This window comes from Bacillus rossius, chromosome 11, assembly GCF_032445375.1.
Source record: "Bacillus rossius redtenbacheri isolate Brsri chromosome 11, Brsri_v3, whole genome shotgun sequence".
Taxonomy (NCBI): domain Eukaryota; kingdom Metazoa; phylum Arthropoda; class Insecta; order Phasmatodea; family Bacillidae; genus Bacillus; species Bacillus rossius.
The window spans coordinates 14,773,389-14,791,811 of record NC_086338.1 but is presented as its reverse complement, the minus strand read 5'-3'; the positions used below and the strand labels follow the sequence as shown (position 1 = coordinate 14,791,811).

The 18,423-nt window shown below is 35.8% G+C and overlaps 1 protein-coding gene across 4 annotated transcripts; it reads left to right on the top strand.

Moving 5' to 3' along the window:
- Positions 1-2,803: 2,803 nt before the first annotated feature.
- LOC134536669 (putative acyl-CoA-binding protein) lies at positions 2,804-17,647 on the top strand. 4 transcript variants are annotated; one of them, XM_063376502.1, is made up of 5 exons: positions 2,863-3,266; positions 5,235-5,292; positions 8,507-8,537; positions 11,655-11,769; positions 17,269-17,647. In XM_063376502.1, the coding sequence occupies exons 3-5, from the start codon at positions 8,523-8,525 to the stop codon at positions 17,406-17,408; spliced, it is 270 nt and encodes an 89-aa protein (XP_063232572.1). In that variant the 5' UTR covers positions 2,863-3,266; positions 5,235-5,292; positions 8,507-8,522; the 3' UTR covers positions 17,409-17,647. The 4 variants fall into 4 exon arrangements, with proteins under 4 accessions (XP_063232570.1, XP_063232571.1, XP_063232572.1 ...); XM_063376503.1 differs by lacking the exon at positions 2,863-3,266 and adding an exon at positions 3,336-3,574; XM_063376500.1 differs by lacking the exon at positions 5,235-5,292 and having other exon boundaries at positions 2,804-3,266; positions 11,589-11,769.
- Positions 17,648-18,423: the final 776 nt, after the last annotated feature.

The following is an 18,423-nucleotide window of genomic DNA, read 5'->3' as shown; positions in this document are numbered from 1 at the left end:
ATTTCTCTGTTTCTTTTAACTTGTTCGTTATGTCGTTGTGTGCTTAATTGTTTGGATCTATCTAAACCAAGATCGACTCTATGTTTCCCAAATTCTTTAAGAGACAAAAACGAGTTTATGTGAACTTCAGAACGTTCGTGTTTTTTAACAGCATTACAAAGATTGTTGAGGTCACAATACCCAGTAGAAGTCCATGTGTTGACTTCTTTTGAAAACAACAAACATGGCCAGCAAAACAGTTTGTTTAGGCTGTTGCATCCCGCTAACCACAAATGTTTTTGATAGACATTTTTTTGGAAATGGCGCACAAAACTGCCTTTCTTACGTGTTGTCGTAATAGTAACTTTTGGTGTCGGCCTACCTTCTTTAATAATGTCACATCTATCCTGAAAAGTGTAGGCACTGCAGGAAAAATTCTTCGCTCGTAATCCACACACACCACACTTACATTCACGTTTTTCTGTTTCATCATTCATTTTATTTTCTCGGTTCTTAGTCTCACAATTAACTTTCTTATTTCGGTTATCGGTGTATACTGTAAAGCCTACATTGCTAACGAATATGGAATAAATTCTAAGTAGCAAAATTAAAATTAAAAAAATCAATAGGTACGAGTTATGTGATAGCGTTACCACGCGCGCAAACAAACGTACTGAGTTAGTATCTCGCCACCTGCCGTGCCGAACTGTAGCGGACATAGCCGAAGCAGTCGGCGGAAGAATTCCACCACCGTCTGCTTCGGCCAAGTTCGCTTCTGTTCGGCAAGAAAGCGTTACCTTCGTAGCTTCTACCACGTGTTTTTACAGCCAATCCCCTCCTCGAACCTTGGTACCTTGCCACCCCCCCCTCCCCCCCCCCCCTCCCGATTGGAAACTACTGCGGCAGCTTTCCTGCTGAAAGCGGTCCTACCAGCGCTTCTAAACCTAGCAACGCTTCTAAAACAGCATGTTTTGTGTGTCAACGTTTCTTATAGCGCACAGCGCAGTGTTGGGTCCCAAGAAGATAGTGTAAAAAATACATACACCTAACTGCACGAGCCAAAGTAAAATACTATTCTGAATAAAATATTTATTTAAAAAATACAATGTCTGGAAACTGCCTGGGCAAGCACTGCTTGCCTTGCTTGCCCTGACGAGACGCCACTGGTCATCTGGTAAGTACACGACTAAGTATTAATTCTTAATTTTCAATCATAACCCACCTTTATACTATCAAATCCATTCTTATTTATTTTTAACCTTTTTAATATTATGTTGAACTTTTGTTAAAGATAAATTTTGATAAAAGCTATTATACCGCAAGGGGTGCGAAAGTACTCAAACACTATTAAAAAAATTTGTCTGAACAATTTTTGATGAGACGAAATATTACTGTTGGAGGTTGAAATAACAAAAGCAATTTAAAAAATTTAAAACTATATTCGTTCTAACTTATTGTTAAATTTCTAAACATAATTTTTTTCTTATCTAATGTTAAAATTTATTTTGCTGTGTAGTTAAATATTATATGTTTATTAAACTAATATTTACGGTAGGTGCCTTATCCTGAAGCTGAAGCAGAGTGACATTTCCACAAAAAAATACAAAGCGCAGTTTTTCAGTTTTTCATCATCAGAAATGTTTTTTTAATCATTTGGTAAAGGCTCGTTGCAGTTAAAAAAAAGTAGTTGTTCAGTAATTCCAGTTATGGAGATGCTAGTTTAGGGTAGTTATACTTGAAAAACTATAATACCAAGTTAATGGTTAATTAAGTTAGGATAACTACATTAAAAGTATAGTGAAAATGATTGATTCGTTTAGGTTTGCAACGTAATGATATGGTAAAATATGTTAAATGGTTTCTTATGTCGTATTCGCAAAAATAACTGTAGAAATGTAGCAGAGCTATTTTAAAAACAGTTTAACCTAATTTTCGTATTATTTTGAAAAAAGTATATTATTAAATCGTTAGATACATTATAACGTTAACTTGCACAGGAAAGACAAAAGTATAGAAAGTTCTTAATAGAAGGCGTGCATCTTTGTGGTTGCAAAAAACTTGTTTTTCCAGGTGTGATTCAACAGTATTGAAATAATAAAAAATCTTCCTGACCTCAACGTACAAACACACCTCAAATTCTGGGGTTTCAGTGCTCTGTGTGAAAAGTAGCACAATATTTAACGAACGAGTCAGTCGGCAAGGTTCGGATATGCTCGTTTCTTTTCGGCTGTCTTAAGTAACCGCTTCGTCAAGCCAGAAGTACGTCAAACAAGCTGTTGTTTGAGCATGGAGACTTCATGAAGCTTATCATGCTCACGGACTATGAAACATGGACATTGAAATCGCTCCCTTAAGAAACAAGACGGTCTTCGCCAAGATTGACTCAAGAGATTGCTCCAGACACGACTATTAATACCAACCTAACAGTTGAAATCTTACTTGATTAAAAATAATTAATTTTAAATAATGGCACCTGCTTAAAATTTAAATGTTTAGCAAACGAATATTCTTGATTTAAATATGCAATTAACATTTCAAAAAATCTTCCCTATGGGAGATCCCAGTTTGTTTGGGTTCAGCATTCTCAACACTCCCACTTTTAACTGACAATTGTAGCAAAGTTATAAGTTACTGATATACATTTAACGCCTAAATATCTCTATAATAAATTTAAAAATCCTAAACTTTAACTTAAGTTTAAAATGAAAGAGTCTTTTAAAAAAAATTCCCACTTTTATAGGAAACTTTCATTTAACACTATGTAAATAATGGGGTCTACTACTACTAGCGCCATTAGTTTGCAGGCCGCCACCAGCTGCCAGTCGAGAGAAAAACGATATGAAGTTATCAGACATATGACAGTGGGAAGCCTTTTTTTCACAAACGAGAGAGCCAAAACCCGAAGTTCCCCGAAGTTCATGTTTTTTTACGTATCTTTAATGTAGCTATCCTAACCAAATCAACCGTCCACAATGTTTTAAAGCATTTATAATGTAGCTAACCTAACCTAATTGACCATTAGTATTCTTTTATAAACACCGCCATATTTATTTACAATATTACAATGAACAAAAAAACAACCGAAGATGCACGATTGGGCGTTTGGTTCTCTCGTCTGTGAAAGAAGGCTTCACGTCAGTGATATGTTGTTTTGTGTGGTATTGGGCGTTGATTGGGCGTAAGGGGTCAAATGAGCAAGGCTAAAGATAAGCGGTTAAGCTTCGAGTGATAACTTTTGAAATTTGTTTTCTAAAGCCACTGATAAGCTATAATCACCGGACGTTGCTGTAAGTATTTTGGCTGAAGTATTCTTAAAACGCCGGTATTTTGTTTTCATTCATAAATAAAATCACTAGTTTAAGGGAAAAAAACATAATATCAGTAGGCCTACGTAGTTTAGAAGTTTCATTTAGCTATGTGGACTGTACGATTACTTTGCGAACTTGAAGGAAGGAAATGATTCCGTGGTAAATATTTTACGTCGCGGCTTTTCAGCAAAGTAGAAATAAAATGGGGTGTGGCTGTGTCATGGACACAGCCGTGTGTTGTACTTTAATACAGCCGTGTGTTGTACTTTAATACGTGTACGTAACAGGTAATATTTTCTATACAAAATATAAAATACACTAATTTATGTATGTTATAATCATGTTTGAACACTAAGAAGTCGTCATCCACGTACATAAATTCAATCGCCCCAGCTACAGATGTACTGGCACCGTCGTTGTTCCGCTCGGCCGCATTCATTCTTTTACTTTCCCGGCATTGCTTCACTCGGTCATATGGTGTTTTATTGGTATCATTCGATTGCTATTTGGAAGCTCTTTCCAACAGTTTGCGATATCTGTATTTGGATTTGGCTTTTTGACGCGTATAGGCCGACATTAAATATTTTATTTATATATATTCACTGACTATATTACACTAATGTTTTATATATGCAATCAATATATTTTGACGAGAGCTGATGATTGAAACTCAAACATCGTAGCTTCTCCGAATCAAAAGTTATATTAAATGGAAATCTCGAAACGCAGCAAAATGACCTCAAAATGGTGGCGCTTCCCCCTCCACCGCACGCGATGCGTCACAGTCCTCACTTAGCCTAACAAATTCTTTGATTCTTTTTCTATCCAGTGGTGTAATTAAATTTTGGATGGAGATGATAGATATGTAGCTGCAACACCAAACTGTATCCCCTGATTTTGTAATGTTTCGTTTTTTGAATTACCTCCCACTATGGAAGCAATTTTAAAGACGTATTCACGTCAAAATTTAAGACAATACCATTTTGCAACACGAGACATTCCTGTACAAGTCCTGAAAACAGCGTTAATAAATTCCTACTAGTTTATGATGAATCACAGTTTTTAGTGCACATTTCAATACGTGTGCTTTGCCACTGCTGTTGCCATTAATTGGATACCTCTGTCGGTTTTTTTGATTTGCTGAACTTTATTCCAATATTGTGAATGGTCCATTTATAGGTAAAGTTAGCTACCGTAGAACAGGCTTGACCCGGACAGCGTGCAGACCATTTTTAAAATCTTAAACCACAAACTCACCTTATGCGATAATGCTATAATTGCATTCAAAGATACTTCAAGGTAAAAGTTTAGTAAAATGTATCCAAGTTTATCCCTTGATCCTGATGGCATGATACTTGCTGTTTTAATTTAGTACGTCAAAAGATTCTGCTCTAAACAAAAACTTGTGATATAACAAGTTACCTATGATCTTAAGTTGAATAAAAAGGAAAATATATTTTGTATTTAAATTAAGATCATTCATTGTTACATGACAAGTTTTTATGTGCAGGATCTTTCGACATACTAAATTAAAACAGCAAGAATCGTGTACACAGGATCAATATTGACAGTATCATGCCATCAGGAATAACGGACAAACTTACTTGGATATGTGGTACAGAACAATTACCTACTTCAAAACACAATTTAAATAGCTGTATAAGTATTAGAGGCTGTGATGCTTTTTTTCCCGTTGTCTTTTGCAGGAATACCAACTGCAAACTTAAAAAAAATTTTTTTGTCCAACTAAGGTTTATTAGATTTCATATTTATCGACAAACATGTTAACTTATACTTTATATAATTCTGTTCAGTATTTTCTCACGAACAAGATTTATATAGTTTAAAACATAGTTTGCTAATCTGAAAAAAACTATTTGAGGAAAAGTTAATCCAGTTTTGACTCTGACACTTCGGCTAAGTGAGATTCGGTGCTGTGAACTCTAGGCCTACTCACGTCTGCTAGTGCACTTCCTGCCAAATACCACAAAATTGACATTTAGAGGTTAGTAGAGTGTGTGTGTGTTATCTAAGTTTACGTGAGGCTTGTTTTTTTAGTTTTTTTTTTTTAAATAAATATATTACTGTTATTGATGTTAGTGAGTGTTAAATGAGTGAACAATATGAGTGTTTGCAAAAATGTGTTCAAGAAATCAAAGACAAAATCTATATCACTTAGAAATGCTGCAAAGAAATATTCTTTACCAGGTACTTACTAGTACTTCATATATTATTTATACTTATTATATATTGACGTCCCTCGGCTTCTGGTCCCTATTTCCCCGTTTACTTAAAATTCCTGTTGTGCCCGTTCTGCTCTCGTCGGAGAGGTGTGGGTCCAGGCCGACGTGGCCGGGACCGGGAAATACGGGACCTGGAGGGAGAGTGAGGTGAGGAGGAAGAATGGTAGGCGGTACCAAGGATAACTCGATGCTAACAGTTCCACGAGCCCCTTTAATTGTAGTTTTTAGAGCCTGAAGCAGCCTGGCAGGTCCGTCGCGGAACGAGCGCCCTTCCCACGACGACCCGGACTCCCGAAAGACCGTCCCGTCCGTTACCACGTCCCGACTCAAACTGCAAATTTCCCCACGTAACAATGTCCCCGATTAAGTTGCTCCACTAAGATGTGTGACACGTGCGCGGTCCGTTACGTAAAAAGTCTCGTAATGACGGCGAAGATTCGGCGGTTCGTGACTACGCTTCCGCGTTCTAGTACGTTCGACTGGTGACGTAACTCATAAACTCAACAGGGTGAGCGACTCGGCGGATGCAGCTCAGCTGCCGCGACAACCCGTGCAGTTACACTGTCGTCGGACTACGAGCGCAGAAGACGCACCCCGCGAGCAGCGCGGAGCGGCGTGTACGTCTGTCTCTGATCGAGCCCTGAGCAACACTGCCCTTTCCCGCCCGCCAGCGGGCCGAGGCCCACGGGCCGCGGGGGAGGGGAGGAGAAATCGGCCGGCGTGGGAGAGGCTCCCCCTCGCGACGCGCCAGGCTGCGATTACATACTAGCACTGCGAAACATTTGAGAAAAGTTACAAGATTATTTACACAACTTAGCGAGACGTTAATGAAAAGTAAATTTACACAAGAATTAATAAATTACGATTACATTATTTACACACTTATTGAGGTTCGCGACCATTTGAAAAATACATAAAGCAGAATTATTTGTAACACTAAAAGAGCCCACTGGCATGCTAGGGCGCACGCGGGTGCGTCCCTGCCCGTCGCACTACACAGATGGTGCACTCGTAACGCAAGGGAGGACGTTGACGAGGCATAACAGCCTGAAGGAGCCGAGGAGACACTTGGGTCGACGTCAATATATATTAAAGAATTTAACATTGTTGTCTATATAACAATAAAAATTTTATATTATTAATTAGGCTAACTTGGTAAATAAACTAATTTTAATACAGTTAAACATAATTAAATTAAATTCTTATATAATTTTCAAACAGGATGTGTATTATAAATTAAATTTTGGTAAATATGTAGAGTCGCGGTATATGCGGAAAAAAAATGCTAAAAATCCGAAAATACTTTTATTCTATGCTCTTTCACTTCCTCTTTTCAAATCAACCGACAAATATTTTTATATATATTAATATATAGATTGATTCTGACTATAGTTTAAAAAGTTATTAGGATAAATGAATGTAAATTTTTGCTTTCAATTTATTTATGTAATTCCTGTGTTTAGTATTGAATATTAAGTTAATTTTGATATGTGTAGGCCTATTCTTTATAGTATTGTAGATGTTTGTGCCAACATACACAATTAAAAAACAATAAATGTAAATGAATATTTGTGATTATCTGAGTAAAGATTTTTCTGTGAGTAGGCTATATATTTGTAGGTGAAATCAAAATATGTATATTAATCTTTTAAATTTAAAATTTAAACTAGGATTAGATACCCTATTATTTTATAAATTAAAATTGCCCAGGGTAGTAAAAGTTTTATTCTTTAAACTTGAAGAATTTTGCAGTGTTTTAGTCTATTTACAGGAATTTGTCCCAAAATTGATAGTCCTCATATCTTTCCTAAATTGGTTATATGCAGTATGTATACCACCCTTATTTACCATTATATACCCATAATTCTGTTGCTTGCTTCTTTGGATTATGCTCCATTTGTTCAGTTGATTCCATCAAGTAAAAGTTATCTACTGTGGTACGCCATGACATGTTTTGTGCTCATTAAAAAATATATTGGTTTATTATTTAAGTTTTCAGTAAAAAGTTCAAATGTTTGAAATGGTAGGCTAATGTTCTTAAATTTATTGGAGCCAGGAGAATTTCCTCTTTTGGTTAGAAAAGCAAAGAATTTTGATAGTCAATCTTGTGTAGCTTATATGTTTTTGAGTTGTAACAAATTTATATGCAGCATGTCCAATACAATAGTGTGTAGAAAATTCACAATCTAAGGATGAAAATAAAATTAAAATTTTAAAAATAAATCAATTTTTTTTTTTAAAATTGGTTAGTTTTCTTTAAACTAATAGTTGATACTTTTATTTTGCTCATATTTATTTTGATTAATTTTCTTGTGTAAATGCTTTTTCAAAATTACAAAAAATAATTTTCTGAAATTATATTTTTTGTGTACTGTTTTTTTTAATATGATTGCAAAATTTAAACATATATAGATAAATTAATTCTAGAGAACAACTTTAATTTCCAGTTGAGCATTCTCAAAACAAATCTAGGTTTTATTCATTTTTTAATGTGGCTGACCTATCCCAATCAACTCTACGCTTCAATTGTAATTGCCGTACCTGCGAAACAAAGAATAAACACAATTTTAAAAAAAGTAGTTTTTTTTAGGCTAGGACTTAAACTCTGTGAGTGTTAGGCTATCTGAATAAACAACACTAGTACAAATGTAAACTAAAATCTTTCTCAAGCAATAAAACAATAATTAGGTTTTGCAAGTTTTGGTATTTTATAATCGTTACATTAATTGATTAACAGTAATCATTAATAACTTTATTTATTTATTTTTTTCTGTATAAGCACTTAACACTAGAAAATTATTTTGTATGTCATGCCCACAACTGAAGGCTCCAAGATGCATGACCCGGACATAAACTTGCACAATGCAGCCTCGCTTGTACAAGTCGACCATTGTCAATTGTAAGCTCATGTGTCACGTTCCTGAGGAGAAGTCCTGGAGTTGTGCAGTACAGGTACGAGTGTGTGTTTTGTTGCAGGCTGCAGCTGTTCACGATGTCTGTAGACGAGGTGAGTGTGGCGGGCGAGGAAGCAGTGTCGTGGTAGACACGTACGCTGGATGGCAGCTCTGTCGTGCTGACCTTGTCACATTTTCTCTGTCTCCATATTTTTATAAAGAAATATTTCAAGCCTGTATTACTCCGCTGTGGGAACCCACAAATTATTTTTCTTGGCGTAGTTTTTTAATTTTACTTTGCCACGTGAAACTCTTTAGAATATGATCACAATCACTACATTCAAACACCGAGTAAAGAACCCAGACACTAACTTTCTGAATCAAATTTTACTGCTGGGAACATGTACCAAAATTTAAGTATTCAAACAATATTTTTTTTTTTTTTATTAATACTACTTTACCTTCATTTTATGACAATACATTCTGCGTATCTTCAGTCATGGAGCCACACTAGCATATAAACTTCCACCATTCACTTCTTAAAAGATTTTCCCACATTTTTACAGTCCAGGAACTCTTGATTGCTGAGACAGAGACGTAGTTTTTCAAATAGTTTTGGGCTGACCCACCTGATAACACCTGATAGCTTTCATAATATTATACTAACATAGCTACACTGATTGTGGGAAGTAGGTAATGCAGCACCTATTATCAGGCAAACAAACCAGTGAAAATTAATTTACTTAATTTTGGTAGCCACATGTTTTTTGGTGTGGCATTCCAGAAATACTGCAGCTAATATTCATTGTTTACGAGAGGGGAAAAAAGGGACTAAGAGCGCATTGCCATTCGTAGACGTAGTAGAGAGTTTTCCCGCTAGGTGGAGTTAATAGATATATTCACTAAACAGCTGCCCTGACGGTGTCATTTTGTAGGTTAAGGTTTGAGCGTAGTATTTTTTTTTTTTTTTTTTCCACCTGCGAAGTCGTTATGGCAGATTTAAAAGAACAAAGTGTATTTGAAATTTGGTTTCCTGCTTGAAAAATCGGCAATGAAAGCTTACCAAATGCTTCAACAGGCTTTCAAGGTGGATGTTATGAGCCACACACAAGTTGTTGAATGGTTTGGGACTTAAAATGTGGTGAGATGTGTGTTGAAGACCATGCTCGTTCTGGGTGCCCTTCACCATCTTGAAACCATGAAAATGTTGGAAAAAATCTGCCAAAAAATTAACAAAGATCGTCGTTTCACGATTGACAAGATTTCAGAAGAGACAGGAGTTAGTTGAATATCATGCCTGCGGATTTTGACTGAGGATTTTCAAATGAGATGTGTTTCCGCTAAATTTGTTCCTCGCCTTCTCAAACAGGATCAAAAAAACCATTTGATTGAATTTGATCCAGGACTTGAAAAAAGAGATTGGAAATGATCCAAACATTTTAACCAAAGTCATAACAGGTGCTGAGAGTTGGCCTTAAGTGTGTGACCCAAAAACCATGCAAGCATCAAGCCAGTGGAAGACTCCCAACTCCCCCACACAAAAAAAAAGCTAGATGAGTACCTAAGGTCAAATGTTAAAGACAATGATCATTGTTTTTTTGATGTTTGTGGATTTGTTCCCCCTGGCCAGACTGTTAACCAGCACTTTTTTATTTGGAAGTTTTAAGACATTTGTGGGAGGATGTACGGAGGAAACGTCTGCAATTTTGGCTATCAGGTGAGTGGTTCCTTAATCACGACAATGCCCCCGCACACACGGCCTTACGAGAGAACTGCTATTTGGCCTCTCAGGTGGTCTCTCGTTCCCCACCCTCCGTATTCGCCAGACCTAGCCCCGTGAAACTTTTTCCTGTTCCCAAGAATTAAGAAAATTCTAAAACGGAAGCATTTTGATGATGCAGAGGCGGTAAAAACAACTTCGTAAAGGGCACTGGAGGATATCAAAGTCGTAGAGTTCCAGAGGTGCTTCAAATAGTGGGGAAAAAAAGACTTGACAAATGCATCACATCTAATGGAGAGTACTTTTAAGGTGACTGAAGGAATTTTGTAAAAAAGGTAATAACAATTTTTTTTAATGACAAAAATCCATTTTTTTGGTCCCCCCCTTATAGAACATGACTTTTTATTACAAAACCATTTTAAGTGCTTTTTTGTTTACACAGTTTAAATTTCTTTTACTGAGCTATTAGTCATCAAGCAAGTGAATGATCATTATAAAACTAACAACCTTCCACCCTAGTTTTTTTCCCTTGAAGTTGAGGGCCCACCCAACAGATAGTGCCATGTGTTGTGCAAAACAGTCTCAGTTTCCACTGTAAAAGTTGTACTTCTCTAACTCTTTCCTTGTTCTATGTGTCTCAACAAAACCATGAATACCATACTATTTTATTCTTAAAATTCTCCATATACAAATTGATTTAAAAAATAACATATTACCCTTTCTCTATACACAATTACCATTGTAAAGAACCATAATTTGGTCCATGACATATAGGAATAATAGAACAACAAAATTATATTTTGTCTCAGAAAAAAAAATTTCTTTTGTAATTTTTCAACGTGAAGGCATGATACGACCTCAAATGTTGCATTGTTGTAAACATGCAATTTTCAACAGCTCGGCAAACTGAAACACGCAATCAGTGTAACTGTTGTGTTTGATAAAATTTTGTTTAGTCAAAATTTAATATTTTTTTCCAAAATGTCATTGTACATGAACAAGTTTGGTAAATTTCCCAAACTAATTTAGTAAATAACACCTTAAAAATTAAATGCACACACTCATCTCTAAGAAAAGGTTTTTAAAAAGTAAGTGCAGGAATAAATATGCTCTTTATTAGAAACTTGTTTTCTTAATTCAGTAGGACCGTAAATTGTTTTATATTTTGAATTTTTTTGTGTCTTAATTTTTTAATCATGTTGGAAAAATATTTAAAACTTGGAAGTTAGTTATTTCTTTTAATTTTGAAGCATTATACCTAATTGTTTCAAAGTTTATTTCAGTACTTGTGAAAATAGTTTTTGACTATAGTCAATATTTTTAAGCTCGTGACAGCAGAAATTGCAGGTAGATGTTGAGCAAGATTAAAATGAAATTAGTGTTTCATCGGAACTTTGTATCGAACAGCTTGGAATGGGTATGCATGCCGGTTGCGTGTACGTAGGTAGTTGTGGGAAGCAGTGGTTGGCGAGCGGCTGGTTGCAGTTGGCAGCACTGTGACTTGCTCCAGGAGTTCGCCAAGGCAGCGCAGGACGTGCAGAACCTGAAGGCCGTCCCCTCGGACACGGAGCTGCTGGAGATATACGCTCTCTACAAGCAGTCCACGGTGGGCGACGTCAACACAGGTGACATGCCTTCTTTCCAGGGTCTTTTTGTTAAGATTAAACCAGCTTTATATATCTTAATACAGTAAACTCCCGGTATATCGCGCCCCGATTGATCGCGGAATGGGGTATATCGCGAGTCAAACCATGTCCCCCAATCAGAAATGAATAATAATAATAATAATAATAATAATAATAATAATAATGGAATAAATTGTTGACAGCCGATTAGGATAATTTTGCGTCGTAACTCACAAACTAAGCATCGGGCAGAAAAAAGCCTAGGCGTAGAAAATGTCCACAGTGAAATTCTAAACAAGATATCTCCATACATTATTCCTCTATCTTGTAGGGTTTTAAAACTATGGTCCAATCCAGCCCAGAGTTATTTTCTGAAACACTAGTTCTTAACTTAACGTCGCTTTATCTCACAAATTAAACATCGGACAGGGGACCCGATAAAGCCCACCGTCCAGCGACATTATCCAGCGTGACTCAGCTGGGGATTGATGTTGGATAGGCTTGGTTGACGGCAAGTGCTGGGAGGGGAGATGCGAGCAGAGAATATATGCGACCAAGACACCCGGGTAGACGGGAGGGGTGGAATATCAGCGCTAGTGATGAGAGGGGCGATGAGTAAGACGAAAGGGGGGAAGTTTGGTGACCTTGAGTATGTAGTTCACTCATTTCCCGTCTGCACACTTCTCGTGGTCTCGTGTGTTGACAAGCGGAGACAAGTCATTGTTGACCGTGCGTTATTGAAGACGTGTTTTTACAGTCAGTCTTGTTAGCGCTTGGTACGATGTCACAGAAACGAAAAACTCATTCTATAGCAGATAAACTAAAAATCATTGAGCGTGTGAAAAAAGGTGAGACGAAAGCGAGCATATCACGTGAGTGCGGTATCCCAGAAGCTACAGAAAGACAGAGTGAGCCCAATCATGTCCCGTTGCTTCACCTGGCAAACTTAAAGCATTATGCAGAACAGAAACGCACTGCATTAGTACGACAAACAAAAATGTCTCTATTATTTTAAAAGAAAAGAATAGGTACACATACATATGTAATGCATACATATATTTCAGTGATAGTGTAAACGCTCCACGCTGTAAATGTAAATTTGAGGGCAGTTTTTTATTTTTATTTAACGTCTTACCTGTCCCATGCTATGCTGTCTAGACAGGAAAGGTTGCGGTATTATGTATAGCAGTGAATGGGGCGGGGTAGTTGAAGTATACTGTCCGAGAGGGAAAAGGTGGGAGGGAAATATAAGGTGTAGAGAGAGTTAGAGATTGGAGCGGGCAGAAAAACGGCAGGGGGCGGGGTTGGGGGAGGGAATGTGTTCACGCAGCACACAGGCAGAGCATGAGTCACTTGACTGAGCAGCGTCCCTGCGTACAAGACAAAATCAGGTAGTCTAGTGTTTAAAATTCCACTCCAGAATCTTCCCTTTTAGTGTGGAGCACTTACACTAACTATGACTTATTTTATTTTTTTACATCTTTTACGGTACAGTATGTAATGTATTAATTGGTATTTTACTGAACATCTGTATATAAATGTTTTGTTACAACTTGAACCTACTGACGTAATATTATTGGGTAATTCATTGTATTATACATGTTCATCTTTTTACTTTGGTATAATGTTTTAACATTAAATTGTAAAGTAAATCAGCTAGCATATTTATAATATTTGCAGAGGAATTCCCAGTGGTCCAATACTTACGTGAACCATACTGTACCACTTTTGCCGTGAGGTAGTAAACAAGTCCCGGAAATGTTTATGTGTAGCGGTCTCCCGACCTTTATCCAGAGGCTGGGGAATATAACACTTGCCGATCCGAGCCACACACACTCAGCAACTCAACACAGCGTTTGGTGGAATAAGTAAAGACAAAGTTTAACAGACTTTTTTTTAATACGGCGACACTGATTGCGCTAAAATTAATTTGGTGCAATTTTTGTTTCCCACATGTGACCATTTATAATTTACTGTAAACATGGATAATAAAGTTGAACCACTTGACACAATAGACGGTTCTTTATTTTTTTATTGTACGAATGCTAGAATAGTTTTTCCTGTATCTGCGGCCTACTTCTGCAAAAGACACGCTATCAGTAAGTAAATCTAGAATTTTTATTTTGTCAATCAAACTCGGTACTTTGCGATTCATATTCGGTTTGAAGTATCTCTACGGCCTTTCTGTTTAGAAGACTTTGACCACAGAATCGTGTGTAACCGCACACACTGCACTTACTTTGTTACGGATACTCAGACGAAGCAGATACTGTGGCTAACACCACGAGACTGGCAGCAGCTTGTGTGCCGCACGTGTGTATGGCAGCGTGTGGCGCGCTCGTAGGCAGTGCGACAAACTGTGCGCGGTTTGCGGAACAAAAATATTCAACATTTAATATTTATCTTTAAAATTTATTATTTTTATTTTTTCACCCGCTTTTAGTGAAAACTGCGGATGCAAAGTCCGCACATAAGGCGGGCCGTCTATACTGTGCGTGCTTGCCGACCAATTAGAACACAGGCGGTGTTTTATGCCTTTTGACCTTGGTCACATCGAAACATCGCGGTTATGCAACAACGCGGGTAAAAGTTATGTCCCCCGACAACCGCGTTAAATAGGGAGTGTACTGTATATATAAATCCAGTGTCCTGATGTTTGTTTCCAGTGAACTCTTCACCAAGTCAACCGATTTCGATGATAATTGGCATTTATGTGTTTTTTTCCAACTTTAGAGATATGATAGTTTTTATTTTGATTAATGGTCTTAATAATTTATAATTAATAATAATCTCATTATCAATGTTGATTGGTGTTTAAGCCCGGGAAACAGTGGGCACTTCGTTTCCATGACAACGTTGCATGCTCGAGAGTCGGGAAACCATCAGTGCTATTCGTTCTTTCTTCGGTACATTACAAAGTTTTTGTCAAAATTAATTTATTTTCATTTTATTTCATTTATTATAACTGTAAATAAGAGATTTGGTCTCATTTTCCCCCCCATTAATACAACCGTGCGAAGCCGGGTTGGGCAGCTAGTATATACATATATACTACATTAGTTATTTTTATTCTCACCATGTTCAAATGAAAGTCGTACAACATCACGTTTTCTGCCGCTCATGTAGAATCAGAAAAGTTATAACATCAAAAGAACTGAAGTCCAGCAAATCTGCACATCTGACTTGGACTTATAACACAGAAAGGGTATTTCCCCACAGGAGAAGGATTCTCCAGAGTATGGGTGTTTACACACAGTATGGGGATTTACAGTGCAGTCTGGAATTTTCCACAGAATAGCAATAAACAATTTGTTTTAATTGTTACTGCTTTGACTTTCAGCAGCCATTTTATTCATGAGAGTTAGTCATTTTTGGCATTTTCAGAGATTAGCAGTAAGTTAAATAACATTTATTAAGATATTAACTTGAAATAAAAAACCATTTTATTCAAAATGAAACCATCTACAAATCATGTTATGACCAAAAAATTTTTATGTGTTAAGGAAATAACTTTAAACTGAACTAGAAAATTATGTTTCGATTTGAAGAATTTAGAGTATTTTTTTTAGAGAAGGAATCAAAACCCAACTTTAATATTTTTTCCCCTTAAACTGTATAATAGATGCCAATACTTGAAAAAAAAAATTTGATACCTTTCAAATGTCTCCTTTAGGTTTTATGAGCCGCCGAATATCACTATTTGTCCAAAATTGATTTTCGAATAGGTATATCTTAAAAAAGGACAACCAAAAAATTTGATATTTTCACAAAATTAATTTCTAGTTAACTTCTAGTATCTCTAGTAACATACAATTTCATCATTGGGTTTTGATCAAAAGTATATTAAATTAATTTAAGGAAAATAAAGAACTACACAAATGATGCACATTGCAACACACACTTGAGTGTTAAAACACTGCAAAAATGTTGAAGTAAGATTAGTTAATAAATATCCTTCTAGTACAAGGTAGGCATCATATGGATTTTAATTCAGTACAACCTAGTTGACTTTTTAAAGTATCAGCAATTTTTACAGTCTTCTTTTGTAAAGCAAGAATCAGCTGGGACTTATTTAGCTTGATTATTTTTATGGCTGGGGAAATATCCAACTTGTAACAGAGTTTATTACATTAAATTTACTTTTTCTAAGTCCGCAACAAAGACATTGTCACTTGCTGAGGGATTTTCTTGAAAGCTAAATACTTTTTTATAACATGAAGGACAAAGAGATTTTCCTGGCACAAAATCAACTTTAGATTGTTTTGGCTTGTCTAGCCATTCATGTTTAATTTCTCATAAACTTTTATTCACCACCTGTTTATGGCTGAGGAATGGATTACTAGTCTTTTCCAAAAATGTGATTTAATTTTCTATATACTTATTTCTATGGTACTGACAAACTGAAATTATATTTTGATTAACTCTTAACTTCATCAAAGTCTTCACATTTTGAGGTAGATCACTTATATACTTGAAAAATCTCTAGAATATGGATATTTTTTTCTTTTACAAACCAACAGAACACTCCATTTCACTTCCTTTTTAACATAACAATAAAAGAAAATACACACAATTCCAAACAAAGAACTACAGTATCTTATATGACAAAGCACTTGTTCCTTTCATGTCCTGACTTGTTGGGAGAGCTAAGCTAGATATTTTCCTGTAGAGACTTGCTTCTTTCATGTCCTAACATGGATTTGAATGATCAAGCAGTGAGACCTGATCTTTTTTTTAACATATATGTATTAACATTATTGTTTTAACAAAAAAAAAAAAGGTGGTTTGTACTTTTAAAGTTTATTATTTTTTAAACAATAAATTTAAGTAGAAAAGGCTATTTAATTATTTATTAATCTCTTTTTCCCATTTTTTACTGTGTTTTAATACTAACAGGTCTGCTGCAATGTGCATCATTTGTATAGTTCTTGATTTTTCTAAAAATAAAAATACTTCTGATCAAAACACAATGATGAAATGTGTTTTGATTCCTTTGAAAAAATTACCCTAAATTCTTCAATTTATTCAAATCGAAACACAATTTTCTAGTTAAGTTTTAGGTTATATCCTTAACACTTAACAAATTTTTTGTCATAACATGATTTTTAGATGGCTCCATTTAGAATAAAATGGTTTCTATTTCAAGTTGATATCTTAATAAACAAAAATGTTATTTAACTTATCGCTAAACTCTGAAAATGCTAAAAATTACCAACTCTCATAAACAGAATGGCTGCTAAAATCTTATTTGGTATTGATAAAAAAATGTTTAAAACATATATATATATATATATATATATATATTAATACTCCAATAAATGTGTATAAACATAAATTGCATGAATTAAAAATTAAATTAAATATGTCAGCAACATTTTATTTTATTATTGGTTGATTTCATATGGAATAGAACGTGCATGTAGTGAGATGCTGAACCCTCTCCGCAAGTGCCTGTTGTCGGAGTGTGACTGCGAGCGCGGGGCGCGGGGCGTGTTGCAGCGCGGCCGGGCATGCTGGACTTCAAGGGCAAGGCCAAGTGGGACGCGTGGGAGGGCAAGAAGGGCATGTCCCAGGACTCCGCCAAGCAGGCGTACGTGGCCAAGGTGCAGCACCTCATCCAGACGCACGGCCTCAAGTGACGGCCTCCGGTCGCTCTTCAGCTGTTACAAACCAACCAGCAATTATGATTTATATCGGCCAGCTTTTTCATGGCTCCACAAACAATGTGTTTGGTGATAAGAGATTTGGAATAATAAATATGCAACACATTTACAAGCAATAACATTTAAGCTTTAACGTGAAAGAGTTTTGTGAATGGGAGTCTTTGTTTTTTGTTATATTCATGTTATGTCTTTGAAATAAATGTAGTCTAGTCTTATTACAGTGGAAATTTTTTTTTTGTCTCCTTACTGTTGTAATACTTAAATGTGTGGTTTTGTGCAACACAACCAGAAATATTATGTTAAGTATTTAAACTTTGGAATGAAACACATTTGCCTTGAGGTGAAGCACTTGGCAAGAGCTTTAGAGATGCTTCTTTTAAAAAGACTGGAATGTTACTTTAGGATAAAATTATTTTTTGTGTCTGCCTCTATTAGAGGAGAGTTTTTCTAAGAAAACTGTTAGCTGTTACTGTATTGCCCCGAAAATAGTCAGTCCGCATATAAATCAATATATTTCTTTTCAGATCTAAATGTGGAAGAATAAATTTATTAAATCGGAAAAAGATTTTTTAAAAATTACTTGCTTAAAAATAATCTAATATATTTGTGAGAACCTGCTGGTCATATGAATATACATCTTATAGTTTATACACAAATTACTTTACAATTAATGGTTACACACCAGATTTAGGTACTAAAATATTTCATTAAATGAAATTTTTGAACTTGAAACTAGGTGGTAACAAATAACAACCGTAGTCACTATCATTGCCATTACTGCAGCTCTTCTCTGGTGGCAACACACACCCAGCTAACAAACATTTTGCAACTCCTCAATTTGTTATTAACAAATATGTTATTTAAAAAGGGTTTTACACCATTGGTAATTTCAGAAATTTTCCAACATTGAGGATAAAATTGATGTATTTTTAAGGTACCCTATACTTAGGGAAGGGAATTTTTCGCGGTCGCGAATTATTCGCGAATTCCG